The sequence below is a fragment of the Oxyura jamaicensis genome, chromosome 3 (assembly GCF_011077185.1).
Source record: "Oxyura jamaicensis isolate SHBP4307 breed ruddy duck chromosome 3, BPBGC_Ojam_1.0, whole genome shotgun sequence".
Taxonomy (NCBI): domain Eukaryota; kingdom Metazoa; phylum Chordata; class Aves; order Anseriformes; family Anatidae; genus Oxyura; species Oxyura jamaicensis.
The window spans coordinates 77,115-101,988 of NC_048895.1; the positions used below are offsets into that span (position 1 = coordinate 77,115).

The following is a 24,874-nucleotide window of genomic DNA, read 5'->3' on the forward strand; positions in this document are numbered from 1 at the left end:
ACAAGTCCTCCACTAAATCATATCACTAAGCTCTACATCTAAATGTCTTCTGAATACCTCCGGGGATGGTGACTCAACCACTTCCCTGGGCAGCCCATTCCAATGCCTAACAACCCTTTTGGTAAAGAAGTTCTGCCTAATATCCAACCTAAACTTCCCCTATCACAACTGTAGCCCATTCTCCCTCGTCCCATCACCCACCAGGCACATGGGAGAATAGCCCAACCCCCACCTTGCTACAGCCTCCTCTAAGGTACCTGTAGAGAGCAATAAGGTCACCCCAAATCTCCTCTTCTCCAGGCTAAACAACCCCAGCTCCCTCAGCCACTCCTCGTAAGACTTGTTCTCCAGACCCCTCACCAGCTTTGTTTCCCTTCTCTGGACATGCTCCAGCACCTCAGTGTCCTTCCTGTAGTGAAAAGCTGAACACAGTACTCGAGGTGCGGCCTCACTAGAGCCGAGTACAGGGAGACAATCACTTCCCTAGGGCTGCTGGCCACACTGTTCCTGACACGAGCCAGGATGCTTCCCGGCCACCTGAGCACACTGTTGGCTCGTATTCAGCTGACTATCAATCAATACTCCCAGGTCCTTCTCTGCCTGGCAGCTTTCCAGCCACTTATCTCCAACCCTGTAGCACTGCTTGAGGTTATTGTGCCCCAGGTGCAGGACCCGGCACTTGGCCTTGTTGAACTTGAACAGCTGGCCTCAGCCCATCAATCCAACCTATCCAGATCATCCTGCAGAGCCTTCCTACCCTCCAGCAGATCAACATAGGCACCTAACTTGGTGTCCTCTGCAAACTTACTGAGGGTGCACTCGATCCCCTCATCCAGATCATCAATAAAGATATTAAAGAGAACTGGCCCTAATACTGAGCCCTGGGGGACAACACTAGTGACCAGCCTCCAACTGGATTTAACTCCATTCACCATGACTCTTTGGGCCCAGCTACCCAGCCAGTTTTTAACCCAATGAAGTGTATGCCAGTCCAAGCCATGAGCAGCCAGTTTCTTCATGAGAATGCTGTGGAAAATGGTGTCAAAAGCCTTACTGAAGTCAAGGTAGACCACATCCACAGCCTTTCCCTCATCCACTAAACACATCACTTTGTCACAGAAGGAGATCAGGTTTGTCAATCAGGACTGGCCTTTCATAAACCCATGCTGACTGGGCCTGATCATCTGGATGCCCTGCAAGTACCGCGTGAAGACACTGAAAATAATCTGTTCCATGACCTTTCCCGGCACCAGTCAGACTGACAGGCCTATAGTTTGTGGCTTTCACCCTCCGGCCCTCCTTGTAGACGGGTATCATGTTTGCTAGCCGCCAGTCGACTCGGACCTCCCCTGATAGCCAGGACTGCCGATAAATGATGGAAAGCAGCTTGGTCAGCTCTTCTGCCAGTTCTCTCAGTACCCTCAGGTAGATCCCATCCAGCCCCATTGACTTGCATACATCTAAGTGCTGTAGCAGGTCACCAACCATTTCCTCACGGATTATGAGGGCCACATTCTGCTCTCCATCCCCTTCCACCAGCCCAGGGGGGTGATACCCAGAGAACAACTGGTCTTGCCACTAAAGACTGAGGCAAAGAAGGCATTAAGCACCTCAGCCTTTTCCTCATCCCTTGTCACTAAGTCTCCCCCCACATCCAGTAAAGGATGGAGACTCTCCTTAGACCTCCTTTTCGTGTTTATGTATTTATAAAAACATTATCTTCAACAGCAGTAGCCAGATTGAGCTTCAGATGAGCTTTGGCCTTTCTAATTTTGTCCCTGCAAAGCCTCGCAACATCCTTATAGTCCTCCTGAGTGGCCCACCCTCTTTTCCAAAGGTCATAAACCCTATTTTTCTTCCTAAGCTCTAGCCACAACTCTCTGTTCAGCCAGGCCAGTCTTCAGCACCGGTTTGTCTTTGGGCACATGGGGACGGTCTGCTCCCAAGCCTTTAAGATTTCCTCCTTGAAGAGTGCCCAGCCTTCCTGGACTCCTCTGCCCTTCAGGACTGCCTCCCAAGGGACTCTGCCAACCAGTGTCCTGAACAGCTCAAAGTCTGCCCTGCGGAAGTCCAAGGTAGCAGTTTTACTGATCCCCCTCCTGACTTTGCCAAGAGTGGAGAACTCTACCATTTCGTGGTCACTCTGCCCAAGACAGCTCCTGACAACCACATCTCCCACCAGTCCTTCTCTGTTTGTGAACAGCAGGTCTAGCGGGGCACCTCCCCTGGTAGGCTCACTAACTAGCTGTGTCAGGAAGCTGTCTTCCACGCTCTCCAGGAACCTCCTAGACTGCCTTCTCTGAGCTGTATTGTATTTCCAGTAAGTATCTGGGAAGTTGAAGTTCCCCCATGAAAACAAGTGCTGGCAATTGCGCGACTTCTGCCAGCTGCTTGTAAAACACCTCTTCTGTCTCCTCATCCTGGTTTGGCAGTCTATAACAGATCCCCACCAGGATGCCTGTTTTGTTGGCCTAATGCAAGTGTTCTCCATTATCACCATTCAGCGACTGCAACAGACAGGAAAAGTCCATGACGCCATTATGTAAGGGATCAGATTCAAACTCGCACCCATGCTATGGCAAAAGGGTTCTTGCATACAAGGGATTTTTACCTAACAGCTGAGGTACACGTTTGAAGTGATGATAAATTCACTACTAGACATGGGAAGAAATCTCCTAGTTCATCATTTATTTGCCAAACTTTGCATGTCTTCTGTCTTGATGTGTGAATGCCATGCCTTACCTTCTCTTCCTTGATTGCAGAGCTTTACATTGCACCAGCAGATGACAGCAAGTACCACATCCAGTTCAGAGAGACTGCCCCCCCCTCAGTTAGTGGGGAGAGCACAGCCGCTCTGGGGTGTAGGACAGAGCACAGACACTTTGCAGGTCTCCTGACCTGGCTGCAGGGATAGCCCAGGGACACAGCTGCCCCAGCTGAAGCATGCCTTCACCTGTTCTTCCATTTAACCACAACAATGCTTTTTAGAATGATTAGTAAGCTTCCATCAAGGTTCTTCAAATTCAGGGGAATAAGCCAGGCCATGCAGACACAAAACCTAGGACTGTAGCTGATGCTCCATCTTATAACTCCATCTTAAACCAGAATTGACTTCTGGTGCTGTAAGTTCACTGGGCCACTTGAAACCTCCTGAAACATGTACAAAGTCGCACGCACATTCACCTGCCCCAAGAATAAACACCACACTCCTCCTACATTAGACATCAACAGTTCACACACAAAATGTTCCTTTCTTTAGATAATTGCAATCCTAATATGCTGCCCAAGTATCTCAGACTTGTGATCAACAACCAGATAACGAACTCATTCTTTAGTCCAACAACAGAAACACGACTTCTCTGCATGGTCAAGCACACAAGCAGTGGCACTGTGTGGCACTCCCAGGCCCAGGGTGTAGAAGGCAGAGCAGGCACTGCAGGCCACCCACAGTCCCTGCTCCCAGGCTGGCAGGAGCAGCAATGACTGCACGTCTCGCCCTCGTCATCAGACCCCACTGTCCTGTAAACAACAGGCACTCAGTTTCCCAACTCTTTAGAACATGCACAACTCCCATTTTAAAACATTCTCCATTGCGGCAGAGCATTAAGTACACCGAGGCTCCTGCTCATTTGCTCAGTGTTTTCAGAAACACGAAGCAGCCTGTTTCAGTTGATTTCCAGTTAGAGCAATTCCCTTTCCAGAGAAAGGGCAAAACAAATCCTGTTTGAAAAATTCCTTAGCAAGGGCAAGCGTTAATATTCAACCTTCTTGGTAAAAACTGTTAAGACACGTAACCACCTGCAACACTTCTCAATTTTGTTCTTTACTACTGCTGAGGACTATCTCATACTTTTTGCCCCCCTTTAATCAAGTTTTTAAGTATTACATGAAATAGGAATTTTGCGGACCACATAGACTCAAGCTGTGTATCAAAAGCTGTGTTCACAGCTTCAAAGAGCTGCACGACACATCCCAAGACAACCACTCACAGAATATTAAAGCTGTGCAACCCCATGCTAAGTACCGGTGCCTCCACTTTCCTCACTTACATGATTTCGTATTAGTCAGCAGGTTAAGTTACCTCAATGATACAAACAGTTGCACCAGTGTCAGAGTGACAGCATTCTTTGCGTGCAGCTGTGTAGAAAGTTGCCACCATTTCCTGCCCTGTTGGTGCTGACACTCAGCACCAACGCCCCAGAGCAGCTTGCTCTGTAAACCCTGCTGACAACCAGTCTTCAAGCCACTTTTAGAGGTCAGTCCAATAGCGAGGGAAGCATTTGATTTTTTGTATTATGCATATCTAAAACGAGACATATCTAAACAGTATGGCATCGATACCAATTTATTCAAATTATCAGAGAAAAACAGTTGTTTTTTTTTTTTTTTTTCTTTTTAAATTATGCCTTTTCCCTCCAGAACCTGTTTCTCATCACACGGGAATTATTGTGAAGTGCAAAATCAAAGAGTACCATATCAGCTTAAACGATCAATAAATAAGATTTTTAGCTTTGTTTTTATCTGCCAGTGAACCATATCTAAGGGTATACAAACCCAAGCTAGGTGAGAAAAATCTCCAGGTGCAGAAGACAAAATCTGAGCAAACAAATTGGTGTACTTTTGGAGCTTCACATCAACAAAGGCAAGAAAAATTTGGTGGTCCACTGACTGTGGGGACAGCATTATTGAAAAACTACTTAATTACCCGCCCCTGGAAAACACGTACAAAAACATGAGCAATATACAAACATCTACCTAACTTTAAATAAATTAGGAAAAAAAAAAAGAGACTGAGCTTCATTTTGCCCTCTGAAAACAAGCAGATGAAACGTTCTGGGTCAGCTAGTGTAAGTGTGCAGAAATCCTTGGATCTTGAAGGATCAATTTTCATCCTGCCTGCTGAAGAATGCAAAGGTTCCTACATACTGAATTGAACCAGGTCAGCAACAACTAACTAACCTCAGCAGACTCAAGCCATGCTACTGTAGACGTGCTTTGTGTCCAAGGACATTACATATCACTGGCTGTATCTCTGCTATTGCTTCCTGACCAAAAGGTTAATGTTATCAAACAGCCTACATGAAGAAAATCACAACAACAATTATTATTTTTTTTACTGTTCATCTTTCCATTCTAATCAGTGATGGTGAGGCCATACCTGAGTACTGTTTCCAATTGTGCACCCCCAAGGTCAAGAGACACACACAAGAACTGGAAAGAGTCCAGCGCAGAATTATCAAGGTGAGCAAGGGCCAGGAGTACCTCTCCTGTCAGGAGAGGCCTAGTTAAGAACTAAACAGAAGATCTGTTTATCAATGAATGGAGTATGTTTTCACTGAAAAAAAATAGAAAGTAAAGCACCTGTCTTTATTTTACTTAGCACACAAAAAAGACTGCAAGAATGTTTATCAATGAATGAGTATGTTTTCACTGAAAAAAAATAGAAAGTATAGCACCTGTCTTTATTTTACTTAGCACACAAAAAAGACTGCAAGAAAGTCTTCTACTTATTTAAACAAAACTCGTTCGCCAAAGACCTCCCATGTAAGCATACCAGACAGCAAAACATTTACACCTATACCCGTCTTCAATGGCCTAACCTAGCTAGGACCCATTAGCACTGAATGGATAAGCTACTTGGTGCAGAAAGCTTGTATTGTTGGTTGTTCTGTCTTTCGGAAGGAGCACAGAGACTTCTCACCTTCCAAGATATTACAAAACGGTGCTCCTAACCTGCATTATGGAGAAGGAAAGTTGCTGCCAAGCTGAGAATGTGTGAAATTGTTCCTGAATCACTGACTGTACAGAGCATAAAACACAGACTGAGCCATGTCTGTGAGTGCCAACAAGCGTGCCAACAACAGGATTATCCCCAAAGCACGGCGCTCTCTCTTTCAGCTATGCCATATACACATCATAGGAGACGAAATGCCTAGACTTGTTTCATAAAGTTAAGAGAAAAAACCCACACACAACACACACACAAGAGCTCGGAAAAAAAAGTCTGAACACTTGTTCCTTGTCTGTTTGAGGAACCAACAGGTCAGGACAGGGGCAGGAACAGGGCACATTGACAGTTCTGGAGAACCAAGCCTGCACATGGCAACAGGGTCGGAACTGATGATCCTTAAGGTCCTTTCCAACACAAAACATTCTATGATTCTTTTATGCTAACTGGTATATTTGGAAAAAATGAGACAGGCTTTCAGTTATATAATCCCTTTTTCAGTACTAAAATCAAAGTAAGATTTTTCAAACTAATTAGAAGCTAATTAAAACTTAAAGTAAAAAAAAAAAAGGTTTTTATGTCCAAATGTGTTCCCTAAAGCCCATATGAACATAATCTCTGAAATAGCAGGTGACCGTGTATCTGAACAGTGAATTGGATTCTAGCTGTAGGAGATGCATATGTTTGCAGGGGAAGAGATTTAACAAGTCAAAGTGCTTATTTAAGGAAATGAGAAAGACAAATAGTAAATATTCTATATGCCAGAAACTAGTAGCAGAAGAGGACGGGAAATCATAATATGCAACCAAGCCAGCACCTCTGCTGGTACCATCTATGGGATTGGTACAGAGTATGAAAATTAGCAAGTAAATTTAAGCCTCAACATCATTTCTAAGACATCCAGAATTTCCCTTAAAGGCCAAGGCTATGACTACGTAGAGAGCGATTGTTTTGTAAGAAAAGTCACCCACAACTTCAACCAACACTTGTGTTTTAAAACATTTTCAGCGTGACTTCTCATACAACTCACGCTCTCATACTTCTTACCTGGGGAACAGGGGGGCAGGGGAGGGGGAAGTCATCTGGGAGATGTTTTCTTTTTGACAGACAAGGCAATTTCAGACCCTCAAATATTCATGATCTACAGTGTAGTTTCTAAGTATACTTTTGCCAACAAAATGTGAGAGAAACCCAAGATGACATACTATTCTGACAAATACTGCTTATTGTTTCCTCTTCTGTTCAACTTCTTGACAGCAAAAAGAAGAATAGAGCAAAAACAAAAAGGTTATGACACATGCCAATGAAACCCAAGAGATTCAAAGCTTAAGGCTGTTGAAGTATCTGTCCCAAACCAATTCAACACCTCTTCCTTTCTTAGTAATATACACTGTGTGACTGACAGCGTTAGCCTCCCTGGCTTAGGTTTCAGTCTGCACAACTTCCAAGTCATGTAAGCACAGGCCACCCTTCCTGTCCTCACGTAGCTCCTCTTGCCCCTCCTTCCGAGGACAATTGTTCCCTCTGACCTCTCCCTATACACTTCCTCTCTGATAACTACCCTGGGCAACCCCTTCATCTTCATACACCTTCTTCTGCCACTGCATACTTGCAGTTCTCTTCACTTTTTGCAGTTTTTGCTATTTCCTGCCTCCAGCTAAGACTCTTCTCCTTTTCTACCCCTTTTTCCCTAACATCTGCATAAGGATCATGGAAAGCCAGATGTATTTCATTTTGTATGACATCTCCAAGACCTTGCATTTTTTTCAGAAGTCTGAGCTGCCTTTCCACCCCTCCCCTTCCTCCAACAACATTATTGTATTGAGGTGGTGGTCCAAGATCATAGCCCCAACAACTCACATAGCTGCTTCTTTCCTCATGTCCCTCAAAGGACTGGGACATACTCACTCCCCTTCACAAAGAGCAAAAGATTGATGCAACAGCCACCAATCAGTCCTTACTGCAGAGAGAAGGCTTAAAGCCTCTCCCAGACTGCCTTCATCTGGACAAGGGAGGAACAAAGGTTCACCCCCTTCTCCAGATTCTGGGATCAGCAGTTTTCCTTTCTCTGTCCTGCCTAGTTTTGACCCCCCAGGGGTACTAGGGAAGATTATCACCCTTAGAGTTTGCTTCCCCAGAGTCACCAGCACCCACATCAAGACCTATTTGATTACTAAAAGCTTCTGTTTCCCTGCTGGATTCACAAGTTCATAAAAACTACTGCTAGAGGAACTCCTAAAGAGGGAAGCGTGGGTGTTTAATTCTCCACTCTTCGTTTGCTTGAGTAAACAATTTGTTTTCTCTTCTCTCTCCTGGGACAGAGTTTCAGAATAAGTGTTTTAGAAGAAAATAAGCCTCATTCAGTGAAATGGTGAAACTGGGTTAAAGTACCAACAACAGGAGACCATTTTAAACTAAAACACACTGGTGACTTCACAAGTTTCATATACATAACGTAAACCTCTAGTGTAGGAGTTAAGTAAAGAAATACAAATGGAGTGAAACTAACAAATGCTAACCTGGACTAAACGTGATGAAACCCAGAAAACAAAGTACCAATCATATGACAAGATATTTTCCAGGTTTAATTCCTGCTGGCACACTGGTACCAGAAGATTTCCGTGACTGTTAGCAACAAACACTGGCAATTGTTGTGCATAGAGAGCTGGGGCTAACCATACAGGAATGTTTACTTTCTCCTTTTACAAATGAGAAAAATAGTTTGAATAACACAGATAACAGAGACAGTTCTTTCTGCAGATAGCTGCCAACAAAGCTGCCAATGACTAAGAATAGTTCTTGTCGTTATATACAACAGTTTCAAGACCCAGCATGGCATTATGTTACTGCTTCTGCATCTGCACTACTGTACTCTTGTACAGTTTCTTCGTACCAATTCGGTACAGTGAAAAAACACATCATCAATAAAGCCTATTAACTGCTCTTAAAATGAACACCAACTTCGTCTCTATTACTCTGCAACTCAGCAGCAATGTGTCCTCTCCACAAATCCAAAATCACATCTCTGAGGAGTCAAAGTAACTTGACCTACAGCAACTGAGGCACTGGAACAGGTTGCCCAGAGAGGTTGCGGATGCCCCATCCCCAGAGGCATTCAAGGCCAGGCTAGATGCAGCTCTGGGCAGCCTGCTCTAGTGGGTTGGCAACCCTGCCCAGAGCAGGGGGGTTGAAACTAGATGATCTGTAAGGTCCTTTTCAACCCAAGCAATTCTATGATTCTATGAACTGAGCGAGGGGAACTCAATCCACCCTCAAAAACTCATCATTTCATTCCCACTTTGCATTCCTTCCAAAACCACAGCACAGAAAAGGCAAGTCAAGGAGGAACTAAGTATCCTTCTTTTTAGTTAATTCTTTTACAGTTCATGGACCATGACCTCACTTGCAGGATCACTGCTTCCACTGAATCCTGTCACCTCCTACATGCAAGGTTCTATGCAGCCCTTACTGGAGAAGGTGAATCTTTACGATGCCCAGCAAGGAAGTGGTTATCAGCTTCAGTGCACTCTTCCATATTCTCCTTCATCAGCCCACAGGTGTGGCTGCATTCAGCTGGGCTCCCTGATGTCCCCATAGGGTTTAAAAGCAGGAGCAAAGCTCTCGTTTTTGTTTGCAACCCAAAGCATAATGGAAGCAGCTGCTGTCAGCTGCCAGCCTGACTGCATTCAGCTCGTGGTTTCAGCATTTATCCTTAGCTCAGAGGGAATCTTTCCATGTCATTGGAGAGGGTCCGGCAGTCTTGACCCACATTCGTGAACAAGTTAACTGAACAGCTTTATAAGTTTAACATATTTAACTAGTGGAGAGGTTTACTCATGGCTCAAAGATAATTCTCTAGCTTGTCAAGTATTTATAACCAGTTTGCAAGGACTTCAGCAGGAACCCCCTGCTCTAACAGCACAGAGAAACACTTCAGGATATGAGTTTTACCGCAGCTATTAAGTCAGTCAAGTTCAAACTACCAGCAGTAAAAGTCACAGGACTGAAAAGTTATATTTTCTAACCACACCTTCCAAAACTCAACTCTCATTGAACACTTATTAACTTCCAAAACCACCACTTTAAAGAGCGATCTCTAGACCCTTATAAAAGCAGTGTACAAAGTAGGGTTTATACTGTGGCACACATGCAGACAATTGAAATCACCTGCAGCACCCCAAAGGTTTCCAGATAGACAAAACAAACAGGTGTGGCACTTAGCAAACAGCACACAGGCCCTGGATTCCTCCTTTGAAGCTGTTTGAAGCATTTAAATTATGGTATTCCATCTTCCATTAACTACTCTGAACACTGTGAAGCAATTGAAAATAAATAATCCCCAACCAGTCATAGCTAAAATAGCTTACAATGACAGCTTACCAGGTACTGGTAAGTGTTGCCAACATCTAACTTTTCATAAGGAATTGCAGTCTCGGGAAGTTATACATAAAGGCATGCCACGGCCCCAGCTTGCAGGAGGGATACATATTTATTCTTGTGAACATTATGTTATGTTTTTAGAAAAATACAACCAGGAGAAATTCAGTTTAGAAATTGAACTTCTCTGCAAAAATTGATGAGCAATTTCTTCCACATGCAGGTCCAGACCAGTCAGCAAGCGTACTCAAACTGTAGTCTGTGCCTTTTTCCTAAACAAAAGTTATTACAAGACTTATTTATAGAATTAACGTGAAGCCAGTGTAAAAGGCAGCCCCTTGCCACACTGGCCCAGGGGCACAGACTGAACAGGAAAATAACCGCTGGCAAACCTATCTTTTGCTCTGCATCAGGGCGAGTGACACTGTGCCAGAACATTTAACTTTTGCTTTAAGCACCTGACCAGGCATCTGCAGGGTAGGAAGAAAGAGGACACTTATACTATAGCATATACAATTTCTCTATGCACTCACTACTGTCTGCTCTTGCCACTCATTCAGATCAGCCCTTCAGATCTGCTCATGTGCTCCACAGCTTGGAGTCTTAATCCAAACCAGTAAGCTCTGCAAGGAACACAATCAAGACAGTCAAGAAGCATTTCCATTGCCTTCTACACATTCAGTCTTAAATGTGCTTAAATATATTTATATTATAATTTATATTAAATATATTTTTAAGCATATGCTCAAAAAGCATCATCTATTAAGAGAAAGTTTTAAGTGAAGGAGTAACAGGAAAACAAGACTACAGATCTGCACTCAAGAAAGGGAATGTTAACATAGGTAACACAAGCCACATGCAAAAGGAAAACGCTTTGGGTTATTCTCATGCTGGGAGTATGTTTCAACAAAGTCAGGGTCAAAGAACCCTGGAGTTAATTACTGGAAAATATGGATCTGTATTCAACAAGTATAAAGCAGAAGTCACAGAAATCACTTTGGATGCAAAAACTGTAAAGAAAACCACTCAGAAAATCCCATAATTTTGTTTTTTCTTTTTTACTACATGCCATTTGTGCAACCATGTTCAGAGCACTGCTGGGCACTTGGCCAGAGACATTCACATTTTGGAGTTCGTGGAATAGGAGCAAGAAATGCTCTCATTTGAGGGAAGCCCCTCAAAAATTAACTTGTTTCTGCCTCTAAGCCTATAAACTTGAGCCTGGGGAGGGAAGATAACAGTTACCTTAGTGTCAATGTACAGGGTTCTACTGGTTGGAATAGAGCAACAGTAATCCGTAGTTAATGAATCGTCCCTTAGTGTTTAAATACCCTACTAACAACTCAGTGATTTCAGCAGACTTGTCAGAACTCACAAAGAAGACACTGCCTGCTCATGTGCAAAGTAGGACTTTTACTACTCAGAGACATGACACAGGTAAGAGATCTTCCCAGAACTTTCATTTACAAGGCTATCTTAAAAACCCTGGTCCAAGAATGGGACAAAATGCAGTTCCTTTGTCTCATACTACCCTCCTGTCTCACATCATCTTCACGTACCAGAATCCTCCATGATGCAGCTGCATTTTATATAACATGCAACACAAAGAGGGTCACTGCTGACAAATCATATATGATAAAATAATTACACATCACGAAATATCTTTGATTCCTGCCAGAGGATTAGTTAGATAGTGATAATTTCCTTTTGCTACTTTCACTGTAATAGCAAGATCTCCATACTTCTCTCATATTCACACTGACAGTAGAATCCCTACCTACATACAAACATTTAAAAGAATCAAATTCAATGCCTATATGTCATACTGAACCACTAAAATTCACTCCTCAGCCTTTCAAGAGGAAAGCACTGAAGTCCACATACTATTTCAACTGGAGCAAGACATTCTGTATTGTGAGTACCATGTTCAAGTAACTGCAAATCAAATTAACTTGGATTGTATAGTAGTTTAATATTCTCCAAGTTCTACTAAGCAACACTATGAACGAGTAAACCATCAATCTTACAATACAGCCAGTGTTAGTAATTTCTCTTTGAAAATACATATACATCTTTCAGCAAGCTTTCAACAAATGATATATGAGGAAAAACAAGTAGGCAGAAGTATGCTTTTAGCCATCCTGCAAAAGCAATTTAACTAGATTTGAAAAAATGAAGTGTTGCCTCTACATATACAGGTACATAAAAATTACAATTGGCAACACGTTACAAGGATAACACCAAACTCTTAGGCCCAATTCAGCACTCAAAACTGACAGCATAAATTCATGAGCAACTCCCTTGAAGTTGATAGAACTATGTGAATATAAAAATTAATGTAAACAGAAGAACTAGGCCCATCCTCTTTTGATTCAAGAACCATTCTTACAAGTAACAAACTTTCCAAGTATTAGAAATTATTGGATTTTTAGGCTACATTACTCTGCCTTTTGCTTTATATATTTAAAAAAAAAAAAACACATTGGGTTGAAAAAATGCAGTTACTTACATTTCAGTTCTTAAAACGCCTACCACGCTTCTCTGTATCTTTGGGCACCAGATGCAGGATTTGGTTAACACCCCTACTCCATTCACACTCTGCAGAACCAAAGAATTCCCTCCTCAGCCACCAGCCCCTTCACATGTCTCCTCCTTGCCCAACTCTCACACAAAAGCTCTCCTCAGACACACTACCCTATAGACAAGAAAAAGCAGGTCAGCCCTGCTTTGAGGAGAGGGGCAACGAAAGGGTGACTAGACCAGGCCTGCTGGCACAATCAGGCTGGCCCAGGCCAGCTGTCCTTGTGTAGGAGACTGTTGGAGGCACAGACAGCCTCCAACAGTCATGATAAATGATTTGAACATAACAAATGCTTTAACTGGCAACACTTGACTCTGCTTAGCATTCTTCCCATGCCACTCTTCAGTATCTTGATACATTCTCATTACAGATGAGAGGTAGCATAAATCTCATTTTGGAGACCTGCACGGTATGCCAAGTATTTAGATCCATGGGTGAATGCTGTTTACCCACAGAGCGTACAATGCACATGACCACAGCACCAGTTTCCTGCGTGTTATTCACTGACATGCCTCGGTCTCTGCTATGGAAGGCAGGGCCACAACTTTGCTGTTCAACCCCTTTCAGCTCCTGATCTGAAGCCACCCAGTAATCACGTAGGCTCGGAAGCAGTGACTGCAGCTTGGTAGCACTTGTTAAGAAAAGGACCAAGACCATGCCTGCTACAGATAACACTACATCCATTCCCTCCCGCTGATGGGAGATACATTACTGATCACTACAACGCAATAGCTACGCTATTCTGCTAGACAACAGAAGCTCTTTAGCTTCTGTATTGGAAGAACTGTTTTGCCTTCATGTTTTTTAAAATAAGCACTAGCTCCTTGGGGAAAAATTCAATAACCACAGTATCCATTCACTGCCTTAGAAATTACTATATTTTGATCCATCTTTATCATATAATTTTAAAAAAAGTCCCTCAAATCCCCTTAAGTAAAAGAACCTAATTGTCTTCTACTTTAGACATATTTCATAGCAACAGGAGCCAACTTTCCTAGTCCTGTTAGACACATACCAAAATCTTCATGTGGCTGATCACAGGCTATCTGATTCAGAGAACTAGGAAAAAGGATACAGTAGCAGAGTTTCAAAAGCGATGGCCAGGTATCCCGGACTGGTTTGCTGGTAGACTGAGGGACACAAAGCTGGTGGGCTGTGCAAAGAACACTGAAGCAATGTGCTTAAGTCAGCCACAAGAGGCCATCTGGCACGCCTTGTCAAATTGAGTCAGGGACACGTTACCAGCACAGCCTCACACCACTGATATGACATGGCCCTGACACAAGGGAATCCAAACTGCTCAAAAAAAGAAAACAAACAAACAAACAAAAAAACCACCAAGCCCACACCTTAACTGCCAGCACTCTCACTAGCAGTGATTACACTTTCTTGGATTTGCAAGATGTTCAACACAAGTTTCTTAAGCTAATGTGAATTCCTGCAGCTTAATGTGATTAATTTCTCAGTAGGCTAATATTTACATTAGTTGTCCTTTCAAAGTCTTAGCCTAAGAGGAAACCTATATTACTGCTACTGCACAAACGAATCCTCACAGACTGTCTTATCAGACTTACCTTACCCTGGAAGCCCATTTCCAACAGTACAGTCTGATCCTTAAACCCAGCAAGAAGCGACACAAGCAAACAAAAGATTCAAATGCTTACAAGCTTACCAAATACAAATTGATCAACTGATAATCCCTTTAAGAAAATATTCCACACCAGCCTCAAAAGCAACTCAGTGAGTGGATTCCTAGCAACATTTGGGTATCTTGTTTCACGTAGCTGTTCCGCCGTCATTCTGAGAAAAGTTACCATTGCTGGAATTCTTGGTAATTATTACTTAGTTTACATTCTTAATTAATACAAAGAATAAGGCAGCAGGTTTACTACAAATCCTCTCAGTGAAATTAAACACATCCTAGGATTACACGCAGCAAAATACAAAAGACTGTTCCACATGAATATCCTCAGAATCAGATCACAGCTTTCCTGCTTAGCTGTATGATTAACAGACAATTTATCATCGTCTATATCAACTTATTGTAGTCTTTCTTTCCTTGGCTTATTATAAGCGCTGCTTTGCAACAATTAAAACATGAGTGTGATATCAACATTACTCTCATCCTAAATCCCAAACACAGCACCATACCAGCTACTAGGAAGAAAATTAACTCTATTCTAGCCGAAACCAGGACACTGCTCAAGTAACTCAATACACAGACCCCAATAATTACCTATTTTTAGAGCTAAATAGAACATTAAATCTAATGAAAATTTACATAAAACTGATCTAGCCTAAAAAATATATATATAGGAGCTTTGCTCTGCAGCTACAGTGGCATGTTTCATTCCAACAAAACACAGAAATACTCACAAAGCCAGAGCAGACGTAGCCAAACTGAATGTAGAGTTGCTGCAGAGTCGTATGGCCTGCAACTCCGTGTAACTACTCTTCTAAGCACTGCCTCACCAGCCATACAGCCTGCACCTGGACAAATGGGTGGTTCTGCAAATAAAATTAATTCCAGTCACTTTAAAAGTCTCTCAGCTGTTCTCCATAATCCATCTTCTAATAGCAAAAGGACACCTCTGCAAGCCCTGCCACATTTATCCAGGCTGCTTTTGCCTGCACAGAAATACCAGGTTAAAACCATGCTCTGCCCAACCCTCGTGAACACAGACATGTAAAGATGCATCCTAGGTAGAGGGGACAATGCATAGAGGGGCTTAAGTATTATCACCTAAAGAAGCGTCAGGTGAGCAGAGCAAGGGAGAGCTGGGCATGCTGAAAAGATGAGAAGACAAAGCTGCACTGATAGAGGCCAGTACATCACCTGCTTTTCCACACCTCTGCAGTCAGACCTGGGCGATTTAATATGCATTAGCACAATAAAACTTAGGAGGAAATAATTAAAGAGAGGAACAGTCGAAACTGAGGCTTCGTGCTGTCCTTCTGAGCGCCAGGAGCCCCGTTCCAGTCAGGGGCGCGCCGCAGCCGCCCAGGCCGGTGGCTCTGACTGCAGCCGGCACCGCGGGCCTGCTCCGCTGGGACTCGCGTGACCCAACCTCTAGGCCCCGGCCCGCAGCGCCCCGCAGCCACCCCCTTCTCCGCGCCAGCCCCGGAGACCCCTGGAGTGCCCTCCCCCCGCCGGAGAGCCGGCGCAGCCCCGGGCGTGCCAGGGGCGACACTTCCTCCAGTGCCCACGGGGAGCCACCGCCCACTCACCTCCCGAGGCCGGCCCGGAGCGAGCAGCCCGCAGCCAGCCGGGCCAAGGCGCGGGGAGGAGCTGTGGCTTTGTGCCTGCCGCAGGGCCCGGCCCGACCCGGCCCGTACCGCCGTGGCCCCTCCTCCCCTCAGCCCGGAGCCGGCTCCCCCAGGCGAGGCTGCACCCTGCCCCTGCTCTCCTCCTGCTCCCGCTGGGCCCGGGGAGCTCGGCACAGCCCGCGGGGGCCGCTCGGCGCCGCGTTCTTCGCCTCTGGACCGGGCCGAGCCAGCCCGCGGGGGACCGGGAGGCCGCGCCGTTCGTTGCCCACGCCTCGACGGGCACCTGAGGCGGCGGGGCCGGGGTTCGGCAGCGGCCTGCAGTGCTCAGCGGGGCTGGGCGGCCGCTGGAGGCCCGGCCTCGGCCACTCCCCTGCCCGGCGGGGCGCCGACACGGCCGGCTCCCACTCGCCGGCCCCGGCCTCCGGCCAGCCGCGGGCTCGCCCGGCCCCGCGGTGGGCCTCGCCGCGCTGCCGTACCTGTGTGTGTGCCGGCGGGACGGGCCCGAAGAGCTCCTCCTCGCGGGCTTCAACAGGCGCGCTGGGAAAACAGCGTCCAAGCTGTTTGGATGTGCGCATTCCCCAGGTCGTTCCAGGGTCCTAACACCCAGTATTTCACAAGGTTATTATGCTTATTGGAGGGCGAGTTACTTCAGGAACAAAACAACGAGCGCGAGATTTTCCTTCCAGTTTGGCAGCTGCTTTCTCCGTAAATAGAATACCGGTTAAATGCCAGCAACCGCACTGAAGATAGCAGCTGACAGGTTGAACATGATTAGGAACATACTCGAGGACCCACGGGGTGGAAAATCATATATAAAGGCGGTATTGCAATTCCAAAATCCAGATTATTAAAGCAAAAGGTAGCTTTGGGGAAATACATAAAGCAATACTGTCTTAGTTAAAGGGGATGACAATTACATTAATCCAAGGCTTCCATAAAAATGGCCATTAATCCTCAGGCATTGGAAGAGACATGGCTGGCTCATACTGATGCAACCACGAGCAGCTTCGCTTGCTGCAGCTTTGATGTAATCTATATCTGTTCTTTGACAGAGTGGTATGAAAATTCTGGTGCAAACTGGAGACAGCTGAAGTAATCCTGCTTCCAGGTTGTAAAAGCTGCTGCATGTTCTACAGTCTGTCTCGAGAGCTACTGAAACCTTTCTGCTTCAGATGCCACGCATACCACACTGAGCTTCAACATTAAAAAACATTTCAGGTAGCCTTGCAGATGGTACTAACATGCAGTTTTGCAGTGCCTGGCTTGGTATAACTCATTGGAGCCCTTTCTTCCCTCACAAAGTGTGGTGAGACACCACTGCCCCTAAAAAGCAATTGAGAGCAGTGCAGTAAGGCACCTGCCACCCAACGAGAAAAATTGACCCACCTTAGTAAGAATGGCAGAGGAGCAGGTATGGGAAAGATCCAGCCCAGGGCTGCATGCAGGCATGCCTCTTCCCTTGGATTCATAAAGCCCACCAGCCCCCTGACAAAAGAGAATGAGGCCACCATAATAAACATGCTCTGCTCATAGAGCTCTCACATCTGCTACCATGGGACAGCCACTTGCTGAATTCACCTATCAGATCAGGTCCCAGGTCACCCCTACTCACTGGGGTGGGGACAACAAAGTTGCTTACCTTGCACACAGCAAACAAGAGGTAGTAAATGAGAGGCAGGTATTGACATACATGGCCATGCCAAACTGGAGCAGTGCTGAGCTCCAAAGACTGGAGGCAATTTACTGGCAAAAATTTTGCCACACGCAGTCTTCCAAGTACCTGAGAAGATAGGTGAAGCCTCATGGCTTGTGTTTTTTATTTATCCATATCTGAGACCCTCTAAATCCAATTGTAAGCATGAGTTTGGCGGAGTCTTCTAACAAATACAGTAAGCCTGCAGAAAAGTTAATTTTTTCCTGAGTCCTGTGCTACTGGACTGTATTTGTCATCATGTGGGCATGGGGCAGAGATCAACATGGAGGCCAAAGGCTCTGTGCATTGTTGGGATGCCCCACAGGACTTGACTAGTCTGGACAAGAAATTGCACTTTGCCTTGCCAGTGTTGCTACACTGCTACAGACACCCCTGCAAGGTGAGGCAAGGTAAGCCTTCCCATGTAGTTTGGTTTTGACAGTGCCTGGGCAGCATGTACTTTAGCTCTGTAAAAATCAAAATGCCTGTTTCCTAATCCATCACACTTACAGAACAAAACCGTGTTACTGGTGTTTCGAGTGCATACTGATGATATGAGAAATGCATTTGCTTATCTGCTGTCACACCCTGGCAATTGCAGAAAGGAGCAGCAATTATATCCTTCAGCTAGCTTCTCTCATGGTGGCCAGAATTTGTGTGTCAAGAGACTGTGTGTTTCCACTGGCTCCTATCCTAGAAGCCTGCCACATCACCGTGAGCTTTGCAGGAGAAAGGAGAGAAACTGAAGCACTTTGCAGAAAAGGCAGACAACTCACTGGGACCTACCTCCTGTGTGCTCAGCACATTGCTGCTGCCCCACGGGAAGGCCTGTGCGGTCTCCCAGCCATGGGTTGTATCCCCTCAACCTCTGGTCACATTCACTGACAGCTTCAGAGTAATCTTTTTTCACCTTAGAACATGATTTGTTTCAGTTGTACGTGACAGTGATGTCCTGGTTTCATTTAGGACAGAGTTAATTTTCCTCCTAGTAGCTGGTAGGGTGCTATGTTTTGGATTAGGATGAGAAGAGTGCTGATAACACGCTGATGTTTTAATTGCTGCAGAGCAGTGCTTATACTAAGCCAAGGACTTTTCAGCTTCTCACTCTGTCCTGCCAGCGGGCAGGCTGGGGGTGCAGCAAGAGCTGGGAGGGGACAGACCCAGGACAGCTGACCCAAACTGGCCAAAGGGGTATTCCATACCATCTGACGTCATGCTAAACAATATATAGGGGAGGGTGGGCCAGCTGCTCGGGGATTGGCAGGGCATCAGTCAGCGGGTGGTGAGCAATTGCATTGTGCATCACTTGTTCCATACACATTATTATTAGTAGTACTATTATCATTATTATTATTTTCCTGTCTTAATAAACTGTCTTTATCTCAACTCACAGGCTTCACTTTCCCGTTTCTCTCCCCCATCCCAGAGAGGGAGGGGGGGAGGGTGAACAAACGGCTGTGTGGTGCTTAGCTGCCGTCCGGGTTAAACCACAACACTTCAGTACATTCAAAATCTTATCTCTTAGCAGTATTTTGTGTATTACACTTCAGGCTGTAAGTCAGATTTCTTGCTCTGATTTGTAAAACAACACTAACACTCAGCCATTTGTTACAACAAAGGGAGGAGGGAGGAGAGAATCAAACTGCATGAAGGCACAACAAAAACTGCTTAAAAGCAAAACTAGCTGTTTTGTTCAGTTTTCCCAATGACTTTTTCATACAGTGAGCAGAGGGAACATGGATACTTACACACAGGTGAGCCTAACATAGTCACCCATGTCATACTTGACTGCTATCTGCTTGCTGTCTGCTAAAAGCTTGTTAATGATATTAGAGAATATTTCTTGAAAAAAATGGTATCTTGTGGATTAACCTGGTTTTCAAGATATTTTGGTTCCCTTCCCAGCTCTGCCTGCACAATTCTGAACAACTAACTCTTTCTGCTGGTCACACCATTAACTGCAGGGCACGAGCACGCATATATTAAAGATTACAGCGCTCTTGTACTTACTGAATTAAAGGCTATATGAGTAGGACAAAAATGAAGCTAGACAAATATGGGGAAAAAATGGTTGTTTCTGCTTCTTCACAGGGCCTTTTCAATATGGAAGAACAAAAATGTCCATCTTCCTTTTTCTGTACAAATGGCAGACACACTCTTTACAATTCCTCAGTCCTCTTTCTCTTCTTTAAGACTGATAGCAAAGGACTGGAATCAAACTGTTTACGATTGCTAGTCACTACATCCATGGGAGGAAATTACTCTTATATTATTTAATGGCACTGTGCTCTCAAGTTAATCTCTCTCAGTGTTGTCCCATTAAGGGAGATCTGGCCAACAGCTTTTCAACACTCCCCCACATCAAGGCAAATTTTCATCATGGAATTCTGATGAGAGATCCAACAACCAGTTTGTCTTCACACACCTCCAAAGAAAATGAGTAAGTGCAAATGCTGCATAACTGCATACCTCAGTAGCACTTTTTACTTTCCCTCTCTTTAAGTGGAAACACTGGGTTGAAAACAGTATTCAGATAAAATGTATACCTGTGCAGGGACTCAGGAGCACTTTGACACACCAGCTCTTTAAGAAGGTATGGATCAGAACCCTAATTTTCTCAGAAAGCCCCCACAAAGTGCATGCCAAGAGCAACCCAGGGCACTACACACATTCTGCCCTCTCAGAGGACTCATGCAGGCAACCCTCTCTGATCCTATGTAAGGAAGGACCAGGTGCCACAGCCCCCACACCTGCTCTTTCCAGCAGCCTTGCTGGATTAGGGATCATGGCAGGAAGGAGCAGTAATGAGCCTCTGGCTGCCAACGAAGGCTTGTACATACCAAAACTATTCCTCGCTCTACAGTTGGAACCAAAGTGACGTGAGAGTAAGGATGAGATCTCTGCCCAGAGAGACAACGACTGCCAGACACTAGCTGTGATTAATCCCAAGGAATCTGGTAAGAGTCAGAGCCATATTCTAATCACAATCCTGAACACTTATATTTTATTTGTGACAACACGTGGGGAAGAGGTACTACGATGTGTATTTGGGTAACTGTCTCCTCACTCCACCTCAATTTGGAATTGCTGATGTTGCAGACACACTGCAGAAGCACAGCAACATGAGCTGACTCCAGTTTGGACATCAGTTTTAAAGTGCTCAGAACTACCAGCTACAGAGAAAACTAGTCTCTACCTTCACTATGGTGGTGGAGGTACTGGCAAAGGAGAACACACTCTTATTGTTGTCCAAAAATAGATGCTGGCATTTCCAGTCCTTCTTCTAAGACTGGCTTATCTTGCAGGAAGGTAACAATTGAGAGTCATCCTTTCATCTTTCCAACACTACTGAAGAAGAAAAAAGGGGAAAAAAATGATAGTGTTTGTAGTCCGGCCCATGAAATTGTTTGCTAAATAAAGTCAACTGTGCTTCAAATCTCCAGTTACAATGAGAACTGGTATATAATACCAATCTAAGAGAAAACAGATCACTGGAGAGCACTGTTAACAACTAATTTTCTATCACTTCTGCAGGATGTTATACCAGTGCACTGTTGAGCTAAGCCTAACAAAAACGTATTAATACAATTCCAGCCTCTTAATTAGTACTGTCAACTTCTGCCTATTGCTTCCCAAGATTTCCACTGCTGCAGCATGCTTATGTGCATGCACTTTATTGTGCCTGTAGGCAGTGGTGTTCTAAGGTGACAGCAAGCATTTGCTTTTATCATCTCTTGGCAGCCAGACCAGACCAGAATAAGCCTAGAAAAAAAATCAGGCCCTCCCTTTGCTTGGGTACCAACAAGGGTGCCACTATTCAAGGAGGGAAAAAAAATGCCTGTAGCTATGTTAAAAGCTCTTGCCTTTATTAGTAGAAGTATTACTATTTATCAACATGCTTTCAAGCTGTAGTCAAATATTTTGCCAGTGGTTTGGAGTTGTTTGTAAAAGCTGCCTGTTCCAGAAGCTAGTGTGCAGTCCTGCAGTTTGAGATTTCCTCAGACTAATTTGAGTTAAAGCCCTTGCTCTCCTCTAGTGCTGAGGAAATTCAGCTGTGTGGAATAAGGAAACCTACTACAGAGATGAACAAAGTTGACTTATGTGTAACTAAATATTGTTACTATTCCTCAGAAAGGCCAAGCACAATGAAGCCAAATAGTAGGAGGTAAGAGGACTAGATCCTGCCTAAGATGCAATACATGTGAGATCAAGTTCATAACCAGTTATAGCCAAAGATCTCTATTAAGTTCAGCAGATTGCTACCTACTTGTATGGGGTGTGCACTCTTCAGTCTAGAGAGAGCTGCAATAGCCAGGAGCAAGGACAGAGCTGCAATGGGCCCAGGTTCTTGAGCCATTTTCCATTAAATCAGATCCAGAGTCTACTGGTAGCCAGACCTGAACATAAAGATCAGAGTAACAAGAGTAAGTAGTTCTGTGATTAAGGATACCAAGATCTGGCCTACTAGATTTAATACTTTAATCTGCTAAGTGTATCACTACTCTAGTCACAGTCACATGGAGTCTTTGAGTAGCTGAAGATTAGAGAGACAATTGATAATTCCAGCTGTGCCACACAGATGAAAGGCATCAGGTGGACTTATAGAGGAAACGAGGTATATAGAAACTCATTATTTTCCTACTGAGACAAAAATATCCTTTAGTATATGATAGAGTATACTCTATAAAATTGGAAGAAGACATTGAAAATGAGCAAATCCTGGCAGTCCTAATGAATATGTGATGAAAGCTATTAATACTCAATCCATCAAGCTCTGTCACTAAATACCACTCCTGATGGTATCTGTAAGTCTACGTGCCCTAGATGGCATTGATCTGCAGCATTAGAAAATGCAACTCTAGAATCCATGCTTTCACTGCAGTCAATACAAATTTTAGGCAGAAAAGTGTTGATTTAAGTTCTCACACACAAAAACAACAGCAGAGCTCATTTTTAAATGTTACTTGAGACATTTCCACTGCGGCTGATACATTAATTATACCACATTTTTCATTCATTCTTTAAAGACTCAGTTGTAAAATCTTCTTGTGTGAGCAGTTATAGTAAGCAACTGCTCTGGTTTGAAGTGGTTTCATTGCACCTGCTCTCTCCATACTGTGGTATTTAATTGTTTTTGTTTATTCCATCCTACCCTTCTCTAATGATTTGCTTGGCACCATGAAGAAGGTTACACCAATTACAGAGTGCTGTATGTTCCCAACAGTCAGAGGCTGAAGACAAGCCTTCTTTTCCCTCACTACTAGCTGCAGCCCACTTACAGCAGCTGGAGGGGAAGTGGGCAGCTGCTCATCTGTGCTAAGAGGTCTGACTACCATCACTGCAGGGAGGAAAAACAAACATAAAAAATCAACATACCTGTAGTTTGTCCTGAGTCCTGTGCCTGCATATTTCCCTTTCAGAAGAATAGCCATATGTCTCCTCTTTGCTTCAGGAGCTTTTCAGAAAGAACAATGGGTTGGGAGTTCCTGTGTGCATTTCCCAGCACCAGGGATGAGGAATTGCAGTTTCAGTGCTGACTAATAAAGGGTTTTGGCACTGAACCCCCTAACCATTAAGCACCTTCTCTCTAGGGTGCAGTTAACATGTCTAGGCACCCCATGCAAGGACAGGGAGAAGCCCCAGCTGGGATATCTGGCCAGCCCACTGAGCTGGCAGATGCTGCAGCCATCCACTGAGGGCTGTGACTGAGAGCTGCAAGTGAAATGCCTCAGCCTTTCCGGGATGCATGACCCCATCACTTCTCTCAAGAGGTGGGTCTGTCCATGGCCTGTTCCAACTGAATGGGTGCTGACTGCACTTCTTTTTGGATGCCAAGCAGAGGCAGTGGTATCTCCTGCTTTGCAAGCACATGCTCTTTTTATTTCCTGTGTCCCGGGAAGCTATAAAACACCTTGGGTGAGGGTTGTCTCGAAGCTCTCCTTTGTTCAAAAGATGAACAGAAAGAAAGGAAAATGCTTCAATTCTGCCAGCATGAGGTAAAATTCCTGGTACCATGGTCTGCCCCACAACCACATTCTTGTTTTCCAAGCTATAAATTACATGGAATTTTTCTAAAGTAATCGTAAGGCTCAATCAAAAAAGATGCATATTTGGCATATCACTCTGTCAGGGAGTAGGGAGTGGGAATATCTTCAGAGTCCAACAGACACCTGGAACAGCTTCAAATTGTGATGAAAAGCAAGATTATCTTTGAACCAGTAAACTTGTCACGGGGAAGTCTCTACAGTGATACAGCATCCTTATGGATTCCAACATACCCTTTACGTTGCCAGCACACAGAGTCAGAATGCAAGCAATCGAACCAATGGAAAATATTTTCAAGATAACTGCTGGGCTTGCAGCAATGAAAGACATTTTCTGCACTAACATCAAAGGCTGTACCTCATCCCTTCACTCATGGACAGAGAGATAAGGGATTGGTATGCACATCTTTTCTGCACGCAGAAATAGCTGCATATGGGTAATAAATAATCCCTTCTGCCTAGGACATACCACCATTTTTGTGGATATGGCAGGTATGGAAGAAAGATGTCATTTTGGCAGTGGCTGTTACAAAGACATGAGCAAAGGCAGTTCAGCTGAGGTAGCTGGTCCCAGCGGGGTGTCAGATGAAGGGTCCCAACCTTCTTATCAGGTTAGGTAGAAGCAATGAGAATCCTGCCACCAGGGCAGGCTCAGATTGAGCAGGGAAGCTCACTAATCTCTGTTCTGCTGGCACAGAGCATAAAAATGGCCCAAGTATTTTGCTACTTGAGAATTATGCCTTCTAACAAGCCCTCTCCACAGGTTTTCTGCAGCTTTCTGTATTGGAAACTGGATGCATCAGAACATCTTATAAAGCACTTAATCCTCATTACTATTCTGAGCATTACTGAAAGTATCACTTCAGGAATGACATCAGAGAACTGGACCTTTAACCACAGCTGGCCAGGGCTGAACTGTCACAGGCACAGAATCCTGCCAGCTGGGAGAGCAACAATTAACTCATACTATCCTATGGCTTCAAAAATTAACTTACTTCAGTGCACTAATTTCAGACCTAACAGACCTAACAACCTTCTGTTGTAACCTAACAGAAATTAGCTCATTAGCTAATAGCAAATACAATTCCTTCAGTGTTTGTTTCTATAGAGGAGTCTGACATGTACAGTTCACATGAGCCAGCTAGCTTCTGCATGAACTACTGTGGTGCACACAGCTTTACAGC

General features: G+C 44.4%; 1 protein-coding gene across 6 annotated transcripts in view; it reads right to left on the reverse strand.

The window, feature by feature from the left end:
• The window catches only part of LOC118164978 (sodium/potassium/calcium exchanger 3-like), a 284,302-nt gene that overhangs the window by 60,749 nt on the left and 198,679 nt on the right, over positions 1 to 24,874 (reverse strand). Inside the window, exons 1-2 of one of the 6 annotated variants that reach the window (XM_035322828.1) lie at positions 16,430 to 16,642; positions 15,063 to 15,194 (exon numbers count right to left, since the gene is read on the reverse strand). The exons of 2 other annotated variants lie outside the window; for them this stretch is intronic. Coding sequence is in view for 1 of the 4 variants with exons in the window: in XM_035322826.1 (XP_035178717.1) it covers positions 16,430 to 16,528 (99 nt within the window). In the remaining 3 variants the exon portion in view is untranslated. Of the gene's footprint in view, positions 1 to 15,062; positions 15,195 to 15,914; positions 16,068 to 16,429; positions 16,660 to 24,874 lie in introns of those variants that run through there. 3 more of the 6 variants (XM_035322827.1, XM_035322826.1, XM_035322829.1) reach the window with 3 other exon arrangements.